General features: G+C 37.9%; 1 protein-coding gene across 1 annotated transcript in view; it reads right to left on the reverse strand.

The window, feature by feature from the left end:
• The window catches only part of ADAMTS6 (ADAM metallopeptidase with thrombospondin type 1 motif 6), a gene marked incomplete at its 3' end in the record, with an annotated part of 146,988 nt that overhangs the window by 28,264 nt on the left and 97,384 nt on the right, over positions 1 to 21,340 (reverse strand). Inside the window, exons 14-19 of the mRNA XM_080637567.1 lie at positions 10,691 to 10,793; positions 9,438 to 9,571; positions 7,401 to 7,524; positions 6,061 to 6,141; positions 1,870 to 2,033; positions 137 to 275 (exon numbers count right to left, since the gene is read on the reverse strand). Of these exons, the coding sequence (XP_080493693.1) occupies positions 137 to 275; positions 1,870 to 2,033; positions 6,061 to 6,141; positions 7,401 to 7,524; positions 9,438 to 9,571; positions 10,691 to 10,793 (745 nt within the window). The remainder of the gene's footprint in view (positions 1 to 136; positions 276 to 1,869; positions 2,034 to 6,060; positions 6,142 to 7,400; positions 7,525 to 9,437; positions 9,572 to 10,690; positions 10,794 to 21,340) is intronic.

Consider the following 21,340-nt stretch of genomic DNA (forward strand, 5'->3'; position numbering starts at 1 on the left):
ATAAATGTTATTACACTAAATTCAGGTTTGAGGCATGTCTGACAGAAATGTCTTCAACTAGTTACCTAAATAATTATGTAGTAAACTGTATCTTGCAATTCACTTTACTATGTAGCTTGACTGCCTGGTGTCTTACCTCCAGCACAAGTAGCAGAACATTCTGACCAAGGCAGATGATTCCATGCAAAGCCAACTTCATTGTCTCCACTGCCAGTGCGAGAGATGGGAACATTGAATTTATACCTTATACCCAAATTTTGTTCCTGTAGCAGAATCTGTAGTTGAAAACAACTGGTTATACCATTAAAACAGGCAAGCAGAGGGCAGCTACAGTGACATTTAATCTAGGTTTGTGTTATGTTTTAAGGAAGGGAAAAAAGTAATAAAGGAAGCCATAGCAGCTCTTTAACGTATTCCCAAAAGAACCTGGACTAACTTAAAACATATACAAAAGTATTATTGTCTAAGGTGAGCTTTGTCTTTTTTCTTCCTTAACAACTTAATAACTTCTGTCAGTTCTTTATTCTTAACATAATTGTTCTAAAAGAACCAATTTTTATTAAATTAATGTCTTTATGGAAATTGACAGCTGAATAATTATGTGAGGTCAAAGTTGGTTAAGGACATTACTGTGCAAACATACAGCAGCCCTCTCTGAAATACTGTGAGGAGCTACTCACACAGCAGTTATGAACCTAGCTCTGCCCTTGTTTGCACTTCCAGTGACTACAATAATAGTAAAACCAGTAACAGCAGCAGGCTACAGGAGTAGCCGAGGTCATTGTTTTCCCCTAATTAAACAGCCAACAGCATCAGCTTGGTGGAATCACACCTTTAACTCCTTTAAAGGAGTATCAAAACTCTCACTGCAGCCGTATCACTGCAAGTGATACAGATGGAAGTGCAACAATCACTGTGAGTTTTTGGCTATCCTCACTGTTGACTATCCTCCACATACCATGCATCCAACACCAGCCTTTGACTTTATCAAACTTTTTCTTTCTGTTGCTAGAACTATGTATCATGTTAGATGCAGCAATCTGATACTTCTTACCCCCTACTACTTCATTCCCGTCTATCTTCTGTGATATTTTGCAGTCACATTTGCCTATCTTCTTTGGACAAAAGACCAGAGAACATTCAGTAAGAAAGTCAGTGGCACTGACTGAATGAGAAACGCACTATAATCATTGCATAACTCATTCTATATAGACTCTCTAGCTGATCCACACCTACAGAAGAAGAAACAGGATTCATGTGTTTGAAAATGCTGCCTAAAATGTGAATATCAAGGCAACAATCATTCTATACAAGAAAATATCCCGTATGGCTCAAGCAATCCCTGAACTGCAAGTCTGGCAGATGACAGAATATATTGGGCAAGAGTCACCTTGTTCTACTTCTCGTCAATGTAGTAATGCAACAGTAGGCTCACTACTGCCTTCTGTCAGAGACAGGGTATCAGGATCCTGGTCACATCTGTTACTTTTTTGTATTTTGTACCATCTGTTCAGAACAATGTATGTCACAGCAACAGAAACGTGGGACAAATCACGATACTCTTGCTGTGGTCAGAGTATACTTCACACTCAGGTCAGGCTTAAAACCACTGACATCTACAGAACTGTCAAGAACTGTCATGCTGTATCTCAACACTTACATGTATCAGCAATATGTAGAGATGCAATATATGCCCCATTTATAGAATTTCCAGCTACCATTATTCTGAACTGCATTTAAAAGAGATGAGACATTTTCTGTGAGATTTCCTTGGGGTACAACATATTTCGATTTCATTCATGGCCTTGTCTTTTCTGAGAACACAAATACATTTTTTACATTTCAGAAATATATTAATTATAACTTTACCATGACTATGAGATTTTCTGAAGTAGGGCCTAGTGCTTCCAAAGACTCTGGTTCATCTGCTGGCCTCTTGTAATGGAAAGCTGTTCCAGCAACATCAAATTTTCTTGGCCAGTCAATAGTCCAGGCACCATTAATATAGTAGTCATCCTCTTCAGATTTTAAAGCTTAAAAAAAAATACAAGCCACCTAAAAATTGGAAGCAGCATTTATAATGGAGAAGCCATTTCAAATTTATCTACTAATCTGCTAAATTTGCTAGAAGTTTGGAGTTTCAGCACAATATAACTATTTTTTAAAGCAATATAAAGTCATTTCTTTAACCCTGTCAAAACAATATTGTCTCTACAATAATCTTCAATGTGCAGGTATACTTTGCAGATTTCAACATGCACACACTGTATGGAACAAAACAGAATTCCTATTGCAACTTGGAATGTATCTTCAACTCTAAAACTGAACCTGTGTGCAATGCCTGCAGTTTTATATAAGATATATGTAGGTCTCAAATGTATAATCAATTACCAATCTCATCGTTAGGTTAAGAAGTTGAGGCATGGAATAGCTATTTCACGTAGTGTGCAGGGGAAGAAAAGAGAAATAGCATTGAGTCTGATGTATGGTGTCAATCAGCTCTCGTTTTGTTGCCTCTGTCCACTGTGGGGTTTTTTCCCCATATCCAAATCCAAGATATTTCTATTACAAACCCAACTACTATTTAATCAGATAAAATATTTTATTATTCCTAACTTAAAACCTTAAACCAGAAAAGTAATACAGATACAACACGAATTTTTTAGCTAAGCAATCAATTAGGCTGGACAAATACATATTATTCAGGGATTTGTATTTTATGTTTTATTAATAAAATTAGGATTTCTAAATATGCAACTGACTTTGTATCTTAAAGTGAATATTCTGTTAAGTAGATACTGACTTCTTGACTTAAGGTCATTTCCAAGTTATTCAGCATTCATATTTACTTTAAATAAAACATGTTCTTAAAGGCAAAATGATGGTTGGAAATACACGATCAAAAAGGCATGTCATTTTTTGTTGAGACTAGTAAGTGACTTCACTAGATAGAGAACAAAATCGTATCACAATCATAAGGAATAGGACAGCTTACAATCCAGTTTTAGAGATGGTTTACCTAAAACAGTTAGGGAAAATGTCTCAGTGATGCTTTGAGTAAAGAAACTAGCTCTGACATACTTATCTGAAATTCTCAAAGTAATTCAGATGCCTTATTGTTTATATAGGCTTTGTAGCACAAGAAGGAGATGATTAAAAGAAGTGAGTATAAGATAAGAATTAATAAAAATGCAAGCAGTAATGTACTTAAAGAAAGGAACAGCATTCACTATTTCACATGCTATATGAAATAACTATATTACAGCTGAACATCAGTATTTTATCAGTGATCCTATTTTTACACAGTCAAAATTTCTATCCATCCCACTTTTATAAAATCTAGCTTAATCAAAAGAAGAATCAATCCATATGCTGTATACACTTAATGTATATCCAGTAGCAAAGCAGTTCATTTTTTACCTGTCTTACTGCCAGTGAAAAATGCATTTACATTCCGTGAATAGATTTACCCGATGTCAGTTGTTACACATACATGAAGGCCACACAGTTGTGAATAGCATTCCAGTAATATAATTACATGACAATGATGACACAGTGGCACAATGCTATTAGCATATGAGATAGAAGGAACAAGTTAATATCCTTATCAAATCATTTATGAGAACTTGAGAATGCAGAAAGCCCACAGAAAATTAGCACACAAGACCCTGTTGCATATGAGGAATATAAGGGAAGATACCACCCTGGATCAAGCCATTTAAGGGAAGATAACTCCATTACTAAACCAACATTTTTCCATCAGCTCTGAAATCAGGCAGTTTTGTTGTTGCTGGGTTATTTGTTGGACAGATCAGTTTAAAATACTGAATTCTTTATGCAACTGTAGAAACATGTTTTTGCTGTTACATCAGGAGCAGTATTGGTGCAGAAATGATCAGTGGAGGAGGAAGAGAATTGATCAGAGAAGGGTGAGGACAGGTGCTGACTGAGCTGAGTTCCCAAATGTCTAACTGTAGCCTAAATTTGAGGCCATGGCTAGCAAAAGAACTGGATCTTAAGTTAAGGAACCATGGGATGCTTGTTAGTTAGCTTGAAAGCCTGCTACCTGAAATGAACAAAGAAGAAACTTTGAAGCCAGCATGACAGCTACAGAGGAAGAGTTTAACTTTTTCCTTTTTTTGCATACTTCCAATCTTAGACTGTGGTCTTGTATTTGGCAGCAGAGCACATAAAAGAAAATACAGGAATATGCATAAATGGTTATTTTCATCTCAGTCAGTTTTCTAATCTGGTTCATGGTATGGCCACACAAACAGCTGTCCTGCAACAACAGAGGGAACTCCATAAAGACAGGGAAGTAGCTGTGAATTTGCCAATGTCACTAAAGAAGTATCCCTAACACAATACCCTTGAGATATGTATTTTAACAGAATAAATCCATTTTTAACTATCTTTGTGCTCTTACAGTTCTTTTAAGGGAGCAGACAGATTTAAAAACTTCCTATTCCCAGAAATCTGTCATCCTAAAATAGTGGTCTGGTTCACACTCACAGATCGAAACATCCTATCACAAAATCAAATGGCCCCTGAGACCCTGATTATCTTTCACTAGGGTATAATGGCACTTTTGAAAGTCGGAAACACAAGAAACTAGTGTAGGACAGGAATCCCCTATTTGTGTAGTCAGGGCTCAGGAAACCCCTTGAAATTGTGACAAAGACATAAAAAAGTGTTTAGGTAACACCTTATATTTTTAGATCTGTGGCCAGATTAAATACCAATTAAGTTGTATTTTTTATTTAAGCAAAGAAAAAATATGTTTTTCTTTCATTTTAGACAGATAGTGCCACCAATTGAAGTGCTTTTCCAGATCACCTTCCTCTGCTTATAAAACAGAAGAATTACAAGCTGAATTGTACTAGCTAAGAGTTATCCTTTGTTCAGTTTTTCACCTCTCCATAAAATAGTTCTTAGCAGTACATGACCATAACAGGACGCATGGTATACCTCTCTCCCACTACCTCTGTTTGAATGTCAGTACAGGACATACAAACAACCTTACCCACAGTATATTCTGACATGGGGGAAGGGCCACAGGCAGTGTGATGCTGGAAAGATAATAATTAGCACTGTACTGCTGGAGTACTGGTGTTATTACTCCTGCAGAATGGAGGGAGGTTGATTATCTGCTGGATTACAGAAGGGTGGAGGCAGGCAGAAAGAAAATCAGGCATCCAACAGTAAACTTTGGGTTGTGTTAATCCTGTTAGTCTGCTGTATAACTAATCAGTTCTCTAATCTATTCTTGACTAATAGGTGTTCTTGCACTACTGTGAATGGACTGCCATGCAAATCAGGGTACAGCGACTTTTAGAAATGTGTGCTGTCTTGAGTTTCATGGATCCAGATTTGTATGTATCAGTATTAAAAAAACAGAAAGCAAATTTAACACAGTCTTTAAAGAAATTAATAACAATCAGGGAATATGAATTTAATTCTCTGCTTTACAACAGGCTTTCTGAATTATTTCAAGCAAGCACCTAGTTTTTCTGCACCTCATTTTCCTTATCTATAAAACAGAGATGGGATCTACACCATACAGCACCTCAGTAACACTGTATAATTGATACTTTAAATTGCCTTAAGATAAGGAGACAGTATTGTTAGCATTTAAGTAACTGTTGGTGTTGATGAATAATCATTGCAAGAACAAAATCATGTTTTAAACCAGTCTAATCCCACAAGATCAGAGACTTCCCTGATGGAAGACACTACCTCAGTGTGAGACAGTACATCATTTGCATACCCTTCATGCACTTCTGCTGGAGTCTGACACTATAACTATAGTGAACTGATCTGATTTTGCACCGAGTGGACAAGGAGGAATCACACGATGTAACTAAATTAGCTCCATTCAAGAAAATACACCCTAACCCTAACCAACTGCTGCAACTGCCTGAGCACAACCTAATATTAACAGCTAATAATTCCCTCTGCTGCTTCTGCTATGCCTATGGTTTAGCCAAACCAGAAAACGTACCTTCAATTCACAACATTAACCGACCTAATAATAGCCTGCTATTTAAACCATGTTCTTACCAATGTAGTTCTTTGACATTGCCACTTCTCTTACTTCAATGTGCACAGAACCTCTTGGAATTTGAATCACTTCCATATAGCCTGTAAGACAAAGGTAAACTTTACTTATTGTTGTTTACATTAATCAACATTAGTCATCAAACTAACCATTATGAATTATTTACTACTAAATATTAGTATAAGATATGGATTCAAAGGTACTTGAAGATTTTCTTTCATGTGATAAAAAAGAAAACACTTTAAATGTAACACAAAAATTTGACAGTGATAGCAAGAACTTACCATGTAGTCAGGAACTCCCTGTTGTAAGTGCTAATAAAGTATTTTCAACAGCATATTATGAATAATTAACATATAAAATGACCTTAGAATCACACAATAATCCAGTTTGGAGAGGACCTCAGACAGTGATTTAGCCCAGCTTTCTGCCATAAGCATGGTCTGCTAGGAGATCAGACCAAGTCACTCAGTGCTTCATCCTGCTGGCTTGTGGAAAATCTCCAATGATGGAACTATACAACCTTTCTGGACAACCTGATCTGCTGCTGAACTGTCTTCCTGGGGAAGAATTTTTTTCCTTACATTCAGTCAGCACCTGCCTTGTTTTAATTTATAGCCATTGTCTCTTCTCTCAGCATGTACCCATCACTGTGAAAAGCCTGGCTCTGCCTTATTCATAGCCTCTTCTTACGTATTGGAAGGGTGATACTAGGTCCCCACAAGCCTCCTCTTCTCCAGGCTAAATAAGCTCAGTTGTCTCAGCCTTTCCTCAAACTGGGGCAAGCGCTCCAGAGCTCAACAATCTTAGTGGGCCCTCACTGAATGGAACTCACTCCAGTGCACCAATCTTTTTCCTGTATTTGGGAGCTCAAAACCAATAACACTAAGATTGCAACACTATAACTGTCTTTTTTGAGTTAAGCTTTAAATTAACTGCCCATATATATTTTCTGAATTCTTAATAAGATGAACTTAAAGAGACATTTCTGGATTCTTTCCATTCTAAAATTTCATGTATGACTAAATACCAGGTTTTACCATACACATTAAAATCATACACATTACTCTTACTATACCACCTAACTAGATAATAATTAAAAAAAAAAAATAAACCACTATTTTTTAAGTGCATTAAAGACCATGAGAACTAAGTATTCAGTAATGAAACATATTGTATTTGGCATAAATCTAAGCTAATACAGAAAAAGGCAACAACAAAGCAAAAGGTGTCAAAGTGAATGACTAGCAGCAATGCCATTCTGGAAATGAATGCAGCACTGTTATTTGCTAAAGGGACATCTAAATGCATTGTGCAATAGAATAGGCGTATACGTACATACCTCCTCTTGGCAGTGAATCATTGAAGAAACCTTCAATGGCTTCACATGTACTGCCATCTCCGCCACAAACACGGCATCTATCTTCCTTAGCATCAGATCCCAAAATATTATCACAACCTACATGCTGAGAACAGATAAGAATAAATATTTTAACAGGATGATGGTCTTACACCACCATCTTCTTTTTCTTTTTGAAGTGTTTGTCTCAAGTTTGAGATACTCAGTTCTTCTTTTTATCTACCCTGTTTTTGATAGCTGTTACTGTAAGTGGGTTTTCACTTACCAGGGAAAGAAAATAAAGGAGAACAAGACACATTTGGGTTGTTACCAAATCTTGATTAATAAGTACTTTGCACTTCTATGGTGACTTTCAGGAAGGGATCTCACAGTGTTTCATGAACAATTTAATTATTACAGTTATCAATAAATTATTATATTTTTACTTAATATTACAACAGTTAACTGTGTTCCATCTATATTGCTTTGTTAAGGCAAACATTTGCTGTGTTCCTTAAACATTTATATAGCATAAAAATTAATCCCAAAGGCATTTACAGCTTCATAAACCATATATCCACATTATCCAGGCAAAACTTACGACATGTTTTCGTAATTTTGAACGTAAAGTGTAAATTACTGCAAGAACGAATGCAGAATGAAGCTTAGTGAAAGGCTGAATTAAAAGCTGTATTAGATAGCATTAAACAGCCTTCGGAAAAAAGAGATGTCTATAACTGATCATAAAAAATACATTACATTTCTGATTATCTACTTGAGAAATATAGGGAACAATGATTAACACCGTACAACTTATTGATTCAATCCTATTACAAAGCTGATGAAAATAGAGACAGTTGGATCCTTAAAACACAACAAAAAGGAGAATGAACAACTAGGATGTAAACAGAATGAACACAGAAGCTTGCCAATTTTTTCTGGGATTTATACAAAAAAGTAGGCAGCTACACAACTTTGTTTACTGTCTAGCAATATCATCTTGTGTCTCATAAATACGTAATTCATAGGCCATAAGAGAAATTAGATCACTTTAAATAATTGACAAAATGGTATTATTCTAACCATTTACATTTCAACTTTCTGACTCACCAAGAAGACAGAGACTCAACTTTATTACATAGCTCATTCTCAACTTGAAATTTTGTTTTAAAAGACTTTTCAAAACTATTAAAATCTGCATAAAGAACACCAGAATTCCACAGGTTATTTCTTAGGTCTTTTTTGATATCATCATGCTATTCAATAAACATACATCTTCAGCCCTCAATTTAGCAAGAAACTTTAGCATTGGGTTAAGCTTTAATTATGTTAGTAGTTTCAGTGAAATCAGATACTTTTTACAGTCACCAGCACAGTTCAGATGTTTAGACTTCAGTATGGAATCAAACACTTTGCTAAACTGAAGCAGCGGTGGGATGTACATAACCAAAAATATGGCACAGACCTTCAATTCTATTCAAATTTATGTAATGCAATTCTATAGGAATCTTACAAGATAGACAATCAAGAGCTTCAGTAAATGGAAAATAATTGCATCATTATACACTTTTTCCTAGAACTACAGAGCAATAATGACAACTTTGTTTCAATGACATTAATAGCAGAATTGTTTGCAACAAGATGAACTACTTAGAGAGAAACAAATTAATATGTTCACATTTACTGTTTTTCAGTCAAAGTGGTGTTCTAATTGGAATGATGGAACAGGCCTTGGAACAGTGCAAGTATTCTGTTCATCTCCTATTGCCCTTTCCACCAATTCTTCAACAGAAAACATAAAGCAAGAGAAAAAAAAGACAAAATGAAGGATGCTATGAATGTCTGTAAGAAGCTACTGAGATTTAAGTGATTTGTTTAATTTATGCAATACTTTTTTTATCTTTTTGTCTCAATCTTACTTTCTCATTAACAATTTGACCTGTCAACACTCGCGTTCCATATAAGTAAGTACCATAATTAAATGTAGGAGATAGCAGACACAACAAATAATCCTTAAGTACTTTATAAAACATTTGTAACCTTGCATTCTCCATTGATACAGATATCCAGTGAATCAGCATTGCACTGAGTCCCATCTATTACTGCAGGAGCACGTTCAGTGTAAAAATTATAACCTTCAGCCAAGCAGTTTAATGCACATGGTTTAACCCCACCTGGACAACAAAAATGAATGAAAAAAAAAAAACCAAACAGAAGTCTTGAAAAGTTAACAGCTGGTTAAAGGTATATATGCATAAACAGATTATAATCTTTATCTCATACCTGACACATATAATGTATACACTTTATTTAACTTCCCTTTATTGATTTCTCTACTTGACTCTTCTTTCTTGCAAAAAAGATTATTTCGCATAGTAAGATATGGCAAGGTTGGCTGGCTCCATAACGATTCCATTATGTTAATACAACCCTAATGATTATTGAACAATTTAAAACAATAAGGATACCACTTCACCATTTGAAAAACAAGAATAACAAAAGAACGTAGCGCTAGAAGTATACCAATGTAAATTTCAAAGCAAAGATCAGACTATTTTAGTAAGAATTTAGTCCTACAGAATTACATTGTAGCTCAGACCACATGATCACAATGATACTTTTTAGGCATTTTATCTAAAAACTGAGAGTAAAACTACCCACATCAGTAAAATACAAAAACAGAAGCGGAAACATGGACTTGCTCCCTATAGGTTTAGAACAGGAAAAGCCAAAATAATACAAAGACAATCTACAAACTTAGAATGACAGAAACATTAACTTGATTAAACTGTCCCAAAAAGAGATTATATCCCTCTTCCCTGCAAAAGACTCTTTTATTGCACAGTGCAATTATTTATAATTAAGTTACTGCATTAGTAATTTAATTAGAGTTTTATAAATTCTTTTTCCTTTTCCTAGTATTCTTACCTTAAGAAAGGAAGAACGATTGTGAGATTTTTTTACACTGAATTCACCACTGTGGCATAAAATGCACTTACTAGATCATCTACAGAATCTCTAATTATATTACAACTGCAGGTGGAGAAGGGCTCCATATTTTTAAATTGGAGTCCTTACAACAATGCTCACTCTCCTTCATAGTAAAAACAAAACTGTATCAGAATAGAGATGGCTCTTCTGCAATATCTTCAGCAACTGACAAAAGTACTAGCAAACTTAGCTCATTACATTTTAATAAAAATATTCTATTTACAAACATTACTCTTTATATAACATTTATATAATTTTTAAGACTTCACATATGGAAACATTTATATGAAAATGACCATTACCTCCAGTGTAGGGTTTCCAGTTATAATACTTTCCCCGGAAAGGCATATTGTCAAAATCTGCACATTGCTTTTCTCGAAAATCACGGGCCCCTGAAGGACATGGCTAAAATAATAAAAGACAAAAAAAGGTTCATTTTTTCCAAATATCAACATAAAAGGAAATGCTCATAAGCTTACATCGCAAACATAATCAGTCAAGAGACTAGGAGGTGATTCCCTGCTTTGTCTTGTGGCTCTGCTTCTGGAACTTGCTTTATTGTCTTACAGCATTTATTTTGTAATCATAGCCTGGCATGAAGTAACTGAAGTAATTTAAGCAAAGGTACTGGTATATAACAGTTTCCATAAAACAGGACAATCAAAATCACATCAAACTATGCCATCAGCTACCTCCTTATAAACAGCTGAGAAAATTAAACCAAAATAATTTGGTAAGAGCTGTAGGTTCAGTTACACTGTACTGAGTAGCTGTACTGAGTAATGCTACTAAGACATCAAGAAAAAAAGACCCAAACACTTTCTAGAGTTGTATCACCTCTTGTTACTTGTAACCTTGACAAAAGCATTGTGTTAAGGCTGAGAACAGATATCATGTTTGGCTCTGATTTTTACCAGTCTCCAAGTGATGAAATAAAAATTGCTTTCATTTGAACTTCCATTATTTCACATTACCAATAACAAAACTGTAAAGTATCTTTCTTACATGGAATTAGGGTAGATATAAGTGAAATTCATCTTGGAAAGAATGACAGGAGAGAGAACTCTTTGCTGTTTCTCACATATTTCATCAGCAGGTTCACAATAATAATCATGACTAATCTTGAATACACCCAGAATTTAGATAGTACATTAAACATTGTTATCAATGTTTAAGTACCCGCTGAAAGTGCAAGCTTCATCAGACAAAGTATTTGAAATACAGATTAAAATAATTTTTAGACTGAAAAAGAATCTGACAGAAAACAGAGGTGTCAATAAATACTACTATTTTATGAGCAACAGAAGTGTCCATTTTATGACGGTTTTACTTGTCTTCCTATGTATTTAAGTCACTTAGCACGGTTCAGGAATGTGAAATGCACTGAAGTGAAAGGGTTTCTATAAACTCAGATGATAAAAATTTGCTGCACAATGAAAAAATTAATAAAATAATTATGATTCTCAGTTTACATGAATCAAGCTCTTTTAACAGCCAGTCCATAGCAATATAATTCAGAAAGTAGAATTTGTTTTTGCAATTTTGAAGCTGTTGCCATATAAGTTAAAACAGATTAGACAGTATAGAAGTTTTTTCCCTATAAATCACTATTATCTCCCTCCACATAAATGTACATTTTTGAATATAATACATTTACTGATAAAAAAACCCAACAAAGGTGACTTACTTAAATTCAGTAATTCTTCAGAAGATAACACTGAGAATAAAACATAGCTATGTAAATAAAGTAACAAGTTTTTTTAATGGCAACACAAATTCAATTTGCCTTTTTTTGCCATGTTGTCCAACCAGTAGAGGAATCAGTCTTGACTCACCTTAAAGACTGAGTCTAAATCCTTCTGATACTTACCTGGCAGGGGAGACACCATGATCAACCAGGTGGTTTTCCCAGGGCGAGGCTCATCCCTTGCACACTGGGTGTGCTGTTTAGTCTTTTTTTCCAAAAAGCAGACCTTGGCCTCTACAGGAACCTGCTTAGTAAGGTTCCATGGGATATCCCTAGAGGGCAAGGGGGCCCAAGGCTGTGGGTTCATATTCAAAGATCACCTGCTACAAGCTCAGGAGTGTTGCATCCCAACTATAAGGAAGAGCAGCAGGAGGGCCAGGAGACCTCCTTGGATGGATAAGGAGCTGCTGAGGAAAATTCAAAGGAAAAAAGAGGCTTATAGAAGGTGGACAAAATAACATTTATTGAAGATTAATATTTTTAATAAGAACCCCTGGACAATTATCTCACAAAAGCCCTCAAAGAGTTAGTGGAGGAAGGCTCCAGTGTGCTAATGTGAATTTTTTAACATATCTTTGACTGTGTGTACAAACTGAAACAGGTCACTATTTAAAACAGACAAAATATTTTAGTTACAGCTTGTCTGATATCAATCCCACAGACACAGAAAAGGTGGCAGAGACTTGACTGATACAGTTTTAAAGGAAAGGTAAATACAAACCATACAAATCAGCATTTTGAATTAGTTTTTATCAACTAAAACCTTTTATAATCCCTGGCTAAATTAAAACAATAATAGAACATGTTTAGATTTTTTTTAAGGCACTTAACTTAGTAGCACACAACATCCTGACTGAAAAGAAAGGGAAACAAACAGGTATTCATTCAGTAAAGAATAGAGAGCAGACCTTGGCCTCTTCAGGAACCTGCTTAGTAAGGTTCCATGGGATATAGCCCTAGAGGGCAGGGGGGCCTAAGGCTGTGGGTTCATATTCAAAGATCACCTGCTACAAGCTCAGGAGTGTTGCATCCCAACTACAAGGAAGAGCAGCAGGAGGGCCAGGAGACCTCCTTGGATGGATAAGGAGCTGCTGAGGAAAATTCAAAGGAAAAAAGAGGCTTATAGAAGGTGGAAGCAGGGACAGGCGGCCTGGGAAGAATACAGGGATGTTGTCCAGAAAGCTAGGGATCAGCTTAGGAAAGCTAACGCCCAGTTATAATTAAACTTGGCTAGGGATGTGAAAGATAAGAGGAAGGGATTCTAAAGGTACTTAGCAAATAAAAGACAGACTAGGGACAATGTGGGCCCTCTCCGGAAGCTCTCAGGAGAACTGGCTACCTTGGATTTGGAGAAGGCTGAGGTTTTTAATGACTTCTTTGCCTCGGTCTTCACTGGCAAATGCTCTGACCACACCACCCAAGTCTTGGAAGGCAGACGCAGGGACTGCGAGACTGTGAGAATGAAGACCCTAGGCCCACTGTAGGAGAGGATCTGGTTCAAGACCATCTTAAGAACCTGAATATGTGCAACTCCATGGGACCTGATGAAATCCATTCGCGGGTCCTGAAGGAGCTGGCGAATGAAGTTTCTAAGCCACTAGCCATCTTATTTGAAAGATCACGGCAGTCAGGTGAAGATCCCGATGACTGGAAAAAGGGAAATATAACCCCCATTTTCAAGAAGGGGAAAATGGATGACCCAGGGAATTACAGACCAGTCAGTCTCACCTCTGTGCCTGGCAAAATCTTGGAGCAGATTCTCCTGGAAGGCATGCTAAGGCACATGAAAAGCAACAAGGTGGTTGGTGACAGCCAGCATGGCTTCACTAAGGGGAAATCCTGCCTGACCAATTTGGTGCCCTTCTGTGATGGGGCTACAAAACTGATGGACAGGGGTAGAGCAGTTGATGTCATCTACCTGGACTTGTGCAAAGCCTTCGACACTGTCCCGCATGACATCCTTGTCTCTAAATCGGAGAGACATCAATTTGATGGGTGGACCACTCGGTGGATAAAGAACTGGCTGGATGGCCACACGCAAACAGTTGTGGTCAGTGGCTCAATGTCCGGCTGGAGACCAGGAACGAGTGGTGTCCCTCAGGGATCGGTGTTGGGACCGGTCTTGTTCAACATCTTTGTTGGTGACATGGACAGTGGGATTGAGTGAGCCCTCAGCAAGTTTGCTCATGACACCAAGCTGTGTGATTTGGTTGATACGCCGGAGGGAAGGGATGCCATCCAGAGGGACCTTGACACGCTTGTGAGGTGGGCTGACGCCAATCTCACGAAGTTTAACCATGCCAAGTGCAAGGTCCTACACCTGGGTCGGAGCAATCCCCATCACAGCTACAGATTGGGTAGAGAAGAGATTCAGAGCAGCCCTGCAGAGAAGGACTTGGGGGTGTTGTTCAATGAGAAAATGAACATGAGCCGGCAGTGTGCACTCGCAGCCCATTAAGCCAACCGTATCCTGGGCTGCATCAAAAGGAGCATGACCAGCAGGTCGAAGGAGGTGATCCTGCCTCTCTACTCTGCTCTCATGAGACCTCACTTGGAGTATTGTATGCAGTTCTGGTGTCCTCAACATAAAAAAAGACATGGAACTGTTGGAACAAGTCCAGAGGAGGGCCACAAGGATGATCAGGGGACTGGAGCACCTCCCCTATGAAGATAGGCTGAGAAAGTTGGGGCTGTTCAGCCTGGAGAAGAAAAGGCGGAGCGGAGACCTCATAGCAGCCTTCCAGTATCTGAAGTGGGGCTATAAGCATGCTGGGGAGGGACTATTCATTAGGCACTGTAGTGATAAGACAAGCAGTAACGAGTTAGATTTTAAACAGGGTAAGTTTAGATTGGATATAAGGAAGTAGTTCTTTACTGAGAGGGTGGTGAGGCACTGGAATGGGTTGCCCAGGGAAGTTGTGAATGCTCCATCCCTGGCGGTGTTCAAGGCCAGGTTGGATGAGGCCTTGGGTGACATGGTTTAGTGTGAGGTGTCCCTGTCCATGGCAGGGGGGGTTGGAACTTGATGATCTGAAAGTTCTTTCCAACCCTAACTTTTCTAAGTCTCTCCCACTGTAAGTGAACATCAGGTTTGTGATCATTTGAGGAACCTGAACACAAATCTATAGGACTTGAGAAGATGCATCCGAGAGTCCAGAGGAATTGGCTGATGTAGCTTCCAAGCCACTCTCCATGACATTGGACAAGTCACGGCAGTCCAGTGAAGTTCCTGGTGAGTGGAAAAAAGGGAAACATTGCACCTAATTTTAAAAAGGGTAGAAAGGAGGATCCTGGGAACTACCAATCTGTCAGCCTCCTCTCTGTGCCTGGGGAGACCATGGAACAGGTCCTCCTAGAAGTGATGATAAGACAAATGGTGGACAGGGGGGTGATTCAAGACAACCAGCATAGCTTCACCAAGGGAAGGACAAGTCCTGCCTGACCAGCCTAGTGGCCTTCCATGATGAGGTGACTACATCAGTGGACAGAAGAAGAATTACAGATGTCATCTGTCTGAGCTTCTGTAAGGCCTTTGCCATGGTCCCCCACAACATCCTTCTCTCTATATCAGAGAGACGCATTAGATGGATGAACTGTTCAGCAGATAATGAACTGACTGGATGGTCGCATCCAGACAGTAGTGGTCAATGGCTCAGTGGTCTGGATGGAGATCTGTGGTGAGTGATATCCCTCAGGGATCCGTATTGGGCCCAATACTGTTTAATGGCTCTATCAATGGCATAGACAGTGGGATTGAGTGCGCCGTCAGCAAATTTGCAGATGACACCAAGCTGAGTGGTGCAGCTGATATGCCTGAGGGATGGGATGCCATCCAGAGAGACTTGGACAGCTCAAAAAGTGGACCCATGTGAACCTCAGAAGGTTCAACAAGGCCAAGTGCAAGGTCCTGCCTGTTGATATCTGCAACCCTGGTATTAACACAGCCTGGTGGATGAGGAGATTGAGAGCACCCCTGAGGAGATGGACTTGGAGGTACAGGTCGATCAAAGATCGAACATGAACTGGCAATGTGCACTTGCAGCCCAGAAGGCCAATCGTATCTTGGGCTGCATCCACAGGAGCATGTCCAGCAGGCAACTGGCACAAGTGGAAACACAGGTTCCATCTGAACATCATGAAACATTTTAACTGTGAGGGTGATCGCGCACTTGTACAGGTTTCCCAAACAGGTGGTGGAATCTTCCTCCTTTGAGATATTCAAAAGCCATCTGGGCAGAGTCCTGGGCAACCTGTTTGAGGTTTTGAGCAAGACGGGCCATACAAGATGACATGCAGAAGTCCCACTGTATGCAAAGTCTTTCTTTTACCCTATTAAATACTGATTCAGTTTTTTCCAGTTTAAATTGTTAAAATCACTATCTGTATTCTCTTCTTGAACACAGCTCTGGCAGTCTGACAGAAAACCAGCTACATGCAGCCTGTAATCTCACTGATGAGCAGCAGACAAGGCTGGGAATATCTGGAAGCAGCTAAAGGAACTGTATGGGCAAAGCATACAATGGTCCTACTGTCTTGTTATTTTATCTGGTATGATAGTCATAGAATTTTAGAATGGTTTGGGTTTGAAGGAACCTTAAAGATCATCTAGTTCCAACCATCCTGGCATAGGCAGGGACATCTTCCACTAGACCAGGTTGCTCTAAACCCCTTCTAACCTGACCTTTTACACTTCCAGGGATGGGGCACTCCCAGCTTCTCCGTGACACCTGCTCAGTGTCTCACCACACTCCCAGCAAGGAAATTCTTCCCAATACCTAATCTAAATCTACCCTCTTATAGTTTAAAACCACTACCCTTTATTCCATTCCCATATGCCTTTGTAAAAATTTCCTCTCCAGCTTTCTTGTGGCCACCCCTTAGGCACTGGAAGTCTACTACAAGGTCTCCCCAGAGCCTTCTCTTCAGGTTGAACAAGCCCCACTCTTTCAGCCTTTCCTCACATGGCTAGCTTCTGATGGCTTAGGGGTGACCTTATCACAATGTTTCAGTATTTAAAGGGTGGCTACAAAGGAGACGAATACTCACTTTTTACAAGGAGTCACATGGAAAAGGTATCGGGTAATGGGTACAAGTTATTCCAAGGGAAATTCCTGTGACTGGACACAGGAAAAATGTTTTTCACAATGAGAACAATCAGCCATTGTAATAATCTTCCCAGGGAAGTGGCGGATTCTCCAACATTGAGCATTTTTTAAGATTCAGCTGGAAACACTGCTGGGACATCTAGTCTATACCATGCTTTTACCAGGAAAGGTTAGACCAGATGATCTTCAAGGTCCTTTCCAACATGGTATTTTAGGATTCTATGAAAGTCACAGGTATAGAAATGCAAAAATATTACTGCAAAGTAAGTCACTATATGCATTTATAAAATGCCAGCTCTTTGGCACTGTCTCCTTGTTTTATACTATTTTGCCAGAGTAAATATGCAGTAAGTCTTCTCTTCATTGTGTAAAATATTTCCTGTTTTTCATGCAGTTATAGTACATGGATAACTCTTGTCAAGCAATAGGCTGCTTTTGTTTCCAAACGGTGTTTCAGGAGACTGCAAATCATGAGGTAAGAATCTAATAAAGGTATAAGAATTTTAAGACAGATCTGACAAAGTCTTGATAAGAAAATGATGAAATAATTAAACTTTTGAGTTGAAAAAAGCATTGACTTTGATGAGAACATAAAAAAATTTAAGACTGAATAAAAAATAATTTGTCTAAAAAGCACTAAAAAATCATTGAACCAACACGGACAAAACACCAAGCCTTTTATCTCACAGAAATGTGTTTATCTTGGAGCTTAAAGTCAGGCAGACTTCAGTAATTGAACTCCGTACGTTTCCTGTTAAAAAAGGACTACAGTACACCTCACAGAAGATGCAAAACACAGCCAGAAGGGTGACAGTTGAAACTCAGGTACTGTTCCATGATTCCATGATGTAGCTCCTCTAATGAATGCATTTTAGAAAAAAATGGCTTGAAAATATTAAAATTATGAAAGCAATGAACAGTATCTGTGAATGTAAGCACAAAGGAAGGAACCAACAAAATCCACTTCCTACATTCTAGTAAGAGCCTGAAGAACAAGAATCTTTTAAAGGTATGCATGCACACTCACTTTCATATAGATAAACCCTTCACAGAACTTGTAAACAAAATGAGTTTCTTAATGTATATAAAAAAATGAGAGCTTTTACAGTTTTAAATGTATACCAAATCACGTTTCACATCCTATACTTACTTTAAATCAGAACATGAGTTATTTTAACTGAGGAATTATGTGCCTTGCAAGTCTATTAGCTGTTTTTCTTGGTTTGGTTTTTTATTAAAAGTACTTTGGTTGGAAAAAGACATACTTTCACTAGAAGTATTGTGGTTGGTGGTAGAAAATAAGTTTCTGATGAGTGCGTTTCTTTCTACCATCCTTTTGTTTCCAGAATTCATTAGATAATGTTCTTTGTTGCTGATCTCAATGTTTCCATTAGCAGATGCCTTTTGAATTAAGAAGTCATATATAGCTTTAGAAATATTTGATGAGAAACAAACCTACTAAGAGTGTGTGTGCTGTTTCCAAAGAATTAAAATAATTAACATGGTCAAAAGAAAGGGCAACTTTCTCATCTCTGAAAGAAAAATGAAGTCAATAATAGTAGGAGCTTTAGCAAGTGCTACATTGAAAATTACAGATGGGCAATGGACGTTGACATTGCAAGATAAACTTCAACAGAAAAGAGGTACAAACAACACACTTTTCATAAAAACAATGACAGAATTGCATGCTCTTAACGCTTACATTAATCAAACATACCATTCCATTAAAAATGTCAGGCACTAAGGACTGTGATAAATCTTGAAACAAATCTACTAATCTCAGCAATTCTTAGTTACATAGAAACCTAAATATGATTATAAATGAAATAGACTACAATCATCAACACCATTAAGGCTGTAAATTTAAACTTCTGTAAGTACCAAATGCTTACGCACTGGAAAACCATACCCCAAAAATACAATAAAAAAATTATTCACAGTCAAACTGTAAGAATGGCATTTCCAAATTGCCTCGCCTGAGTCTGCAACTGCTCAAGAATTCTTTTTAAGATCTAGACAACAAAATACAAAGTTACCCTTCTAGTATCTTGTTTAAATTATTGACTGAAATATGAATGTAGGCAGGGAATGAAAATTTTGGAATAGAGTTTTATAATTTTAAAAGATTTGATAAATTAGAGCAGTGGTTTAAAATAAAGCAATGGATGCAAATTACTACACTTCAGTAGGAACAATCAACTGTGCAAGCACAGCTTGAGGAATGACTTCATAAAGAACACCTTTTAAGAAAGGGATTTGGGCATTACACATCAACACAGACTAAATAAATATTGTCACTCCTGTAAGGAAAATGAACACAATACTGAAATGAATAAACAGAACCCCATCACTAAGATGAAAAACTAATTTACACTTACGATACTAAGTTACCTTAGTATTCTTTATCATTGAAAGGATTTAGCTAGAATCCTATGCAGAGGTTTGGGCACCATCTATCTAGTGTAAAGAAGACCAAAAAGAGACATGATTCTAATCTGCAAACACAGGAAAGGCTCCCACAGAGGAATTACATCAGCTGCCTTCTTACTGGGAAAAGAGTAAGGGTCTTAAAGGACGGGAAAAAATATGCTGTATTTTATGAAAACTGTCCTGACTGTAAGGATATTGAAGAATCCTAATGGTATCTCCAGGACAGAAGGCATTTCGAAACAGGTCAGCTGCCTTACCACCAGATAAGAATGGTTTAATGGTTTAAATGACAGCTGATTTTGCTTTCAAGCCAGGGAATAGCCTGAACGGCCTCCTCAGATATCTTCTAGATGCTCCTTCTGTGACCCTGTAAGCTTCCTCTCAGTTATAATCAAAGACAGAAAGAATAAAGGAAGCAAAACCAACTATGAATAAAATGGTCTGAAAAGTGCCTGATAATAAGAAATAAAATACTATAAAAACAAAACAAATTCTAGCAATGTTTCAATGATATCACAAGGTAGCTACAATTGTTAGTAATTAAAAAAGCATTTAGAAATTGTGTATTTTTGTGGCAGCAGGATTACATAAACTTTCTTGAATACTAGTTACTGTGGCAGATGCTAAATAACATTTATTGAAGATTAAAATTTTTAATAAGAACCCCTGGACAATTATCTCACAAAAGCCCTCAAAGAGTTAGTGGAGGAAGGCTCCAGTGTGCTAATGTGAATTTTTTAACATATCTTTGACTGTGTGTACAAACTGAAACAGGTCACTATTTAAAACAGACAAAATATTTTAGTTACAGCTTGTCTGATATCAATCCCACAGACACAGAAAAGGTGGCAGAGACTTGACTGATACAGTTTTAAAGGAAAGGTAAATACAAACCATACAAATCAGCATTTTGAATTAGTTTTTATCAACTAAAACCTTTTATAATCCCTGGCTAAATTAAAACAATAATAGAACATGTTTAGATTTTTTTTAAGGCACTTAACTTAGTAGCACACAACATCCTGACTGAAAAGAAAGGGAAACAAACAGGTATTCATTCAGTAAAGAATAGAGAGCAGACCTTGGCCTCTTCAGGAACCTGCTTAGTAAGGTTCCATGGGATATAGCCCTAGAGGGCAGGGGGGCCTAAGGCTGTGGGTTCATATTCAAAGATCACCTGCTACAAGCTCAGGAGTGTTGCATCCCAACTACAAGGAAGAGCAGCAGGAGGGCCAGGAGACCTCCTTGGATGGATAAGGAGCTGCTGAGGAAAATTCAAAGGAAAAAAGAGGCTTATAGAAGGTGGAAGCAGGGACAGGCGGCCTGGGAAGAATACAGGGATGTTGTCCAGAAAGCTAGGGATCAGCTTAGGAAAGCTAACGCCCAGTTATAATTAAACTTGGCTAGGGATGTGAAAGATAAGAGGAAGGGATTCTAAAGGTACTTAGCAAATAAAAGACAGACTAGGGACAATGTGGGCCCTCTCCGGAAGCTCTCAGGAGAACTGGCTACCTTGGATTTGGAGAAGGCTGAGGTTTTTAATGACTTCTTTGCCTCAGTCTTCACTGGCAAATGCTCTGACCACACCACCCAAGTCTTGGAAGGCAGACGCAGGGACTGCGAGACTGTGAGAATGAAGACCCTAGGCCCACTGTAGGAGAGGATCTGGT

This window comes from Psittacula echo, assembly GCF_963264785.1.
Source record: "Psittacula echo genome assembly, chromosome: Z".
In the NCBI taxonomy this organism is placed as follows: domain Eukaryota; kingdom Metazoa; phylum Chordata; class Aves; order Psittaciformes; family Psittacidae; genus Psittacula; species Psittacula echo.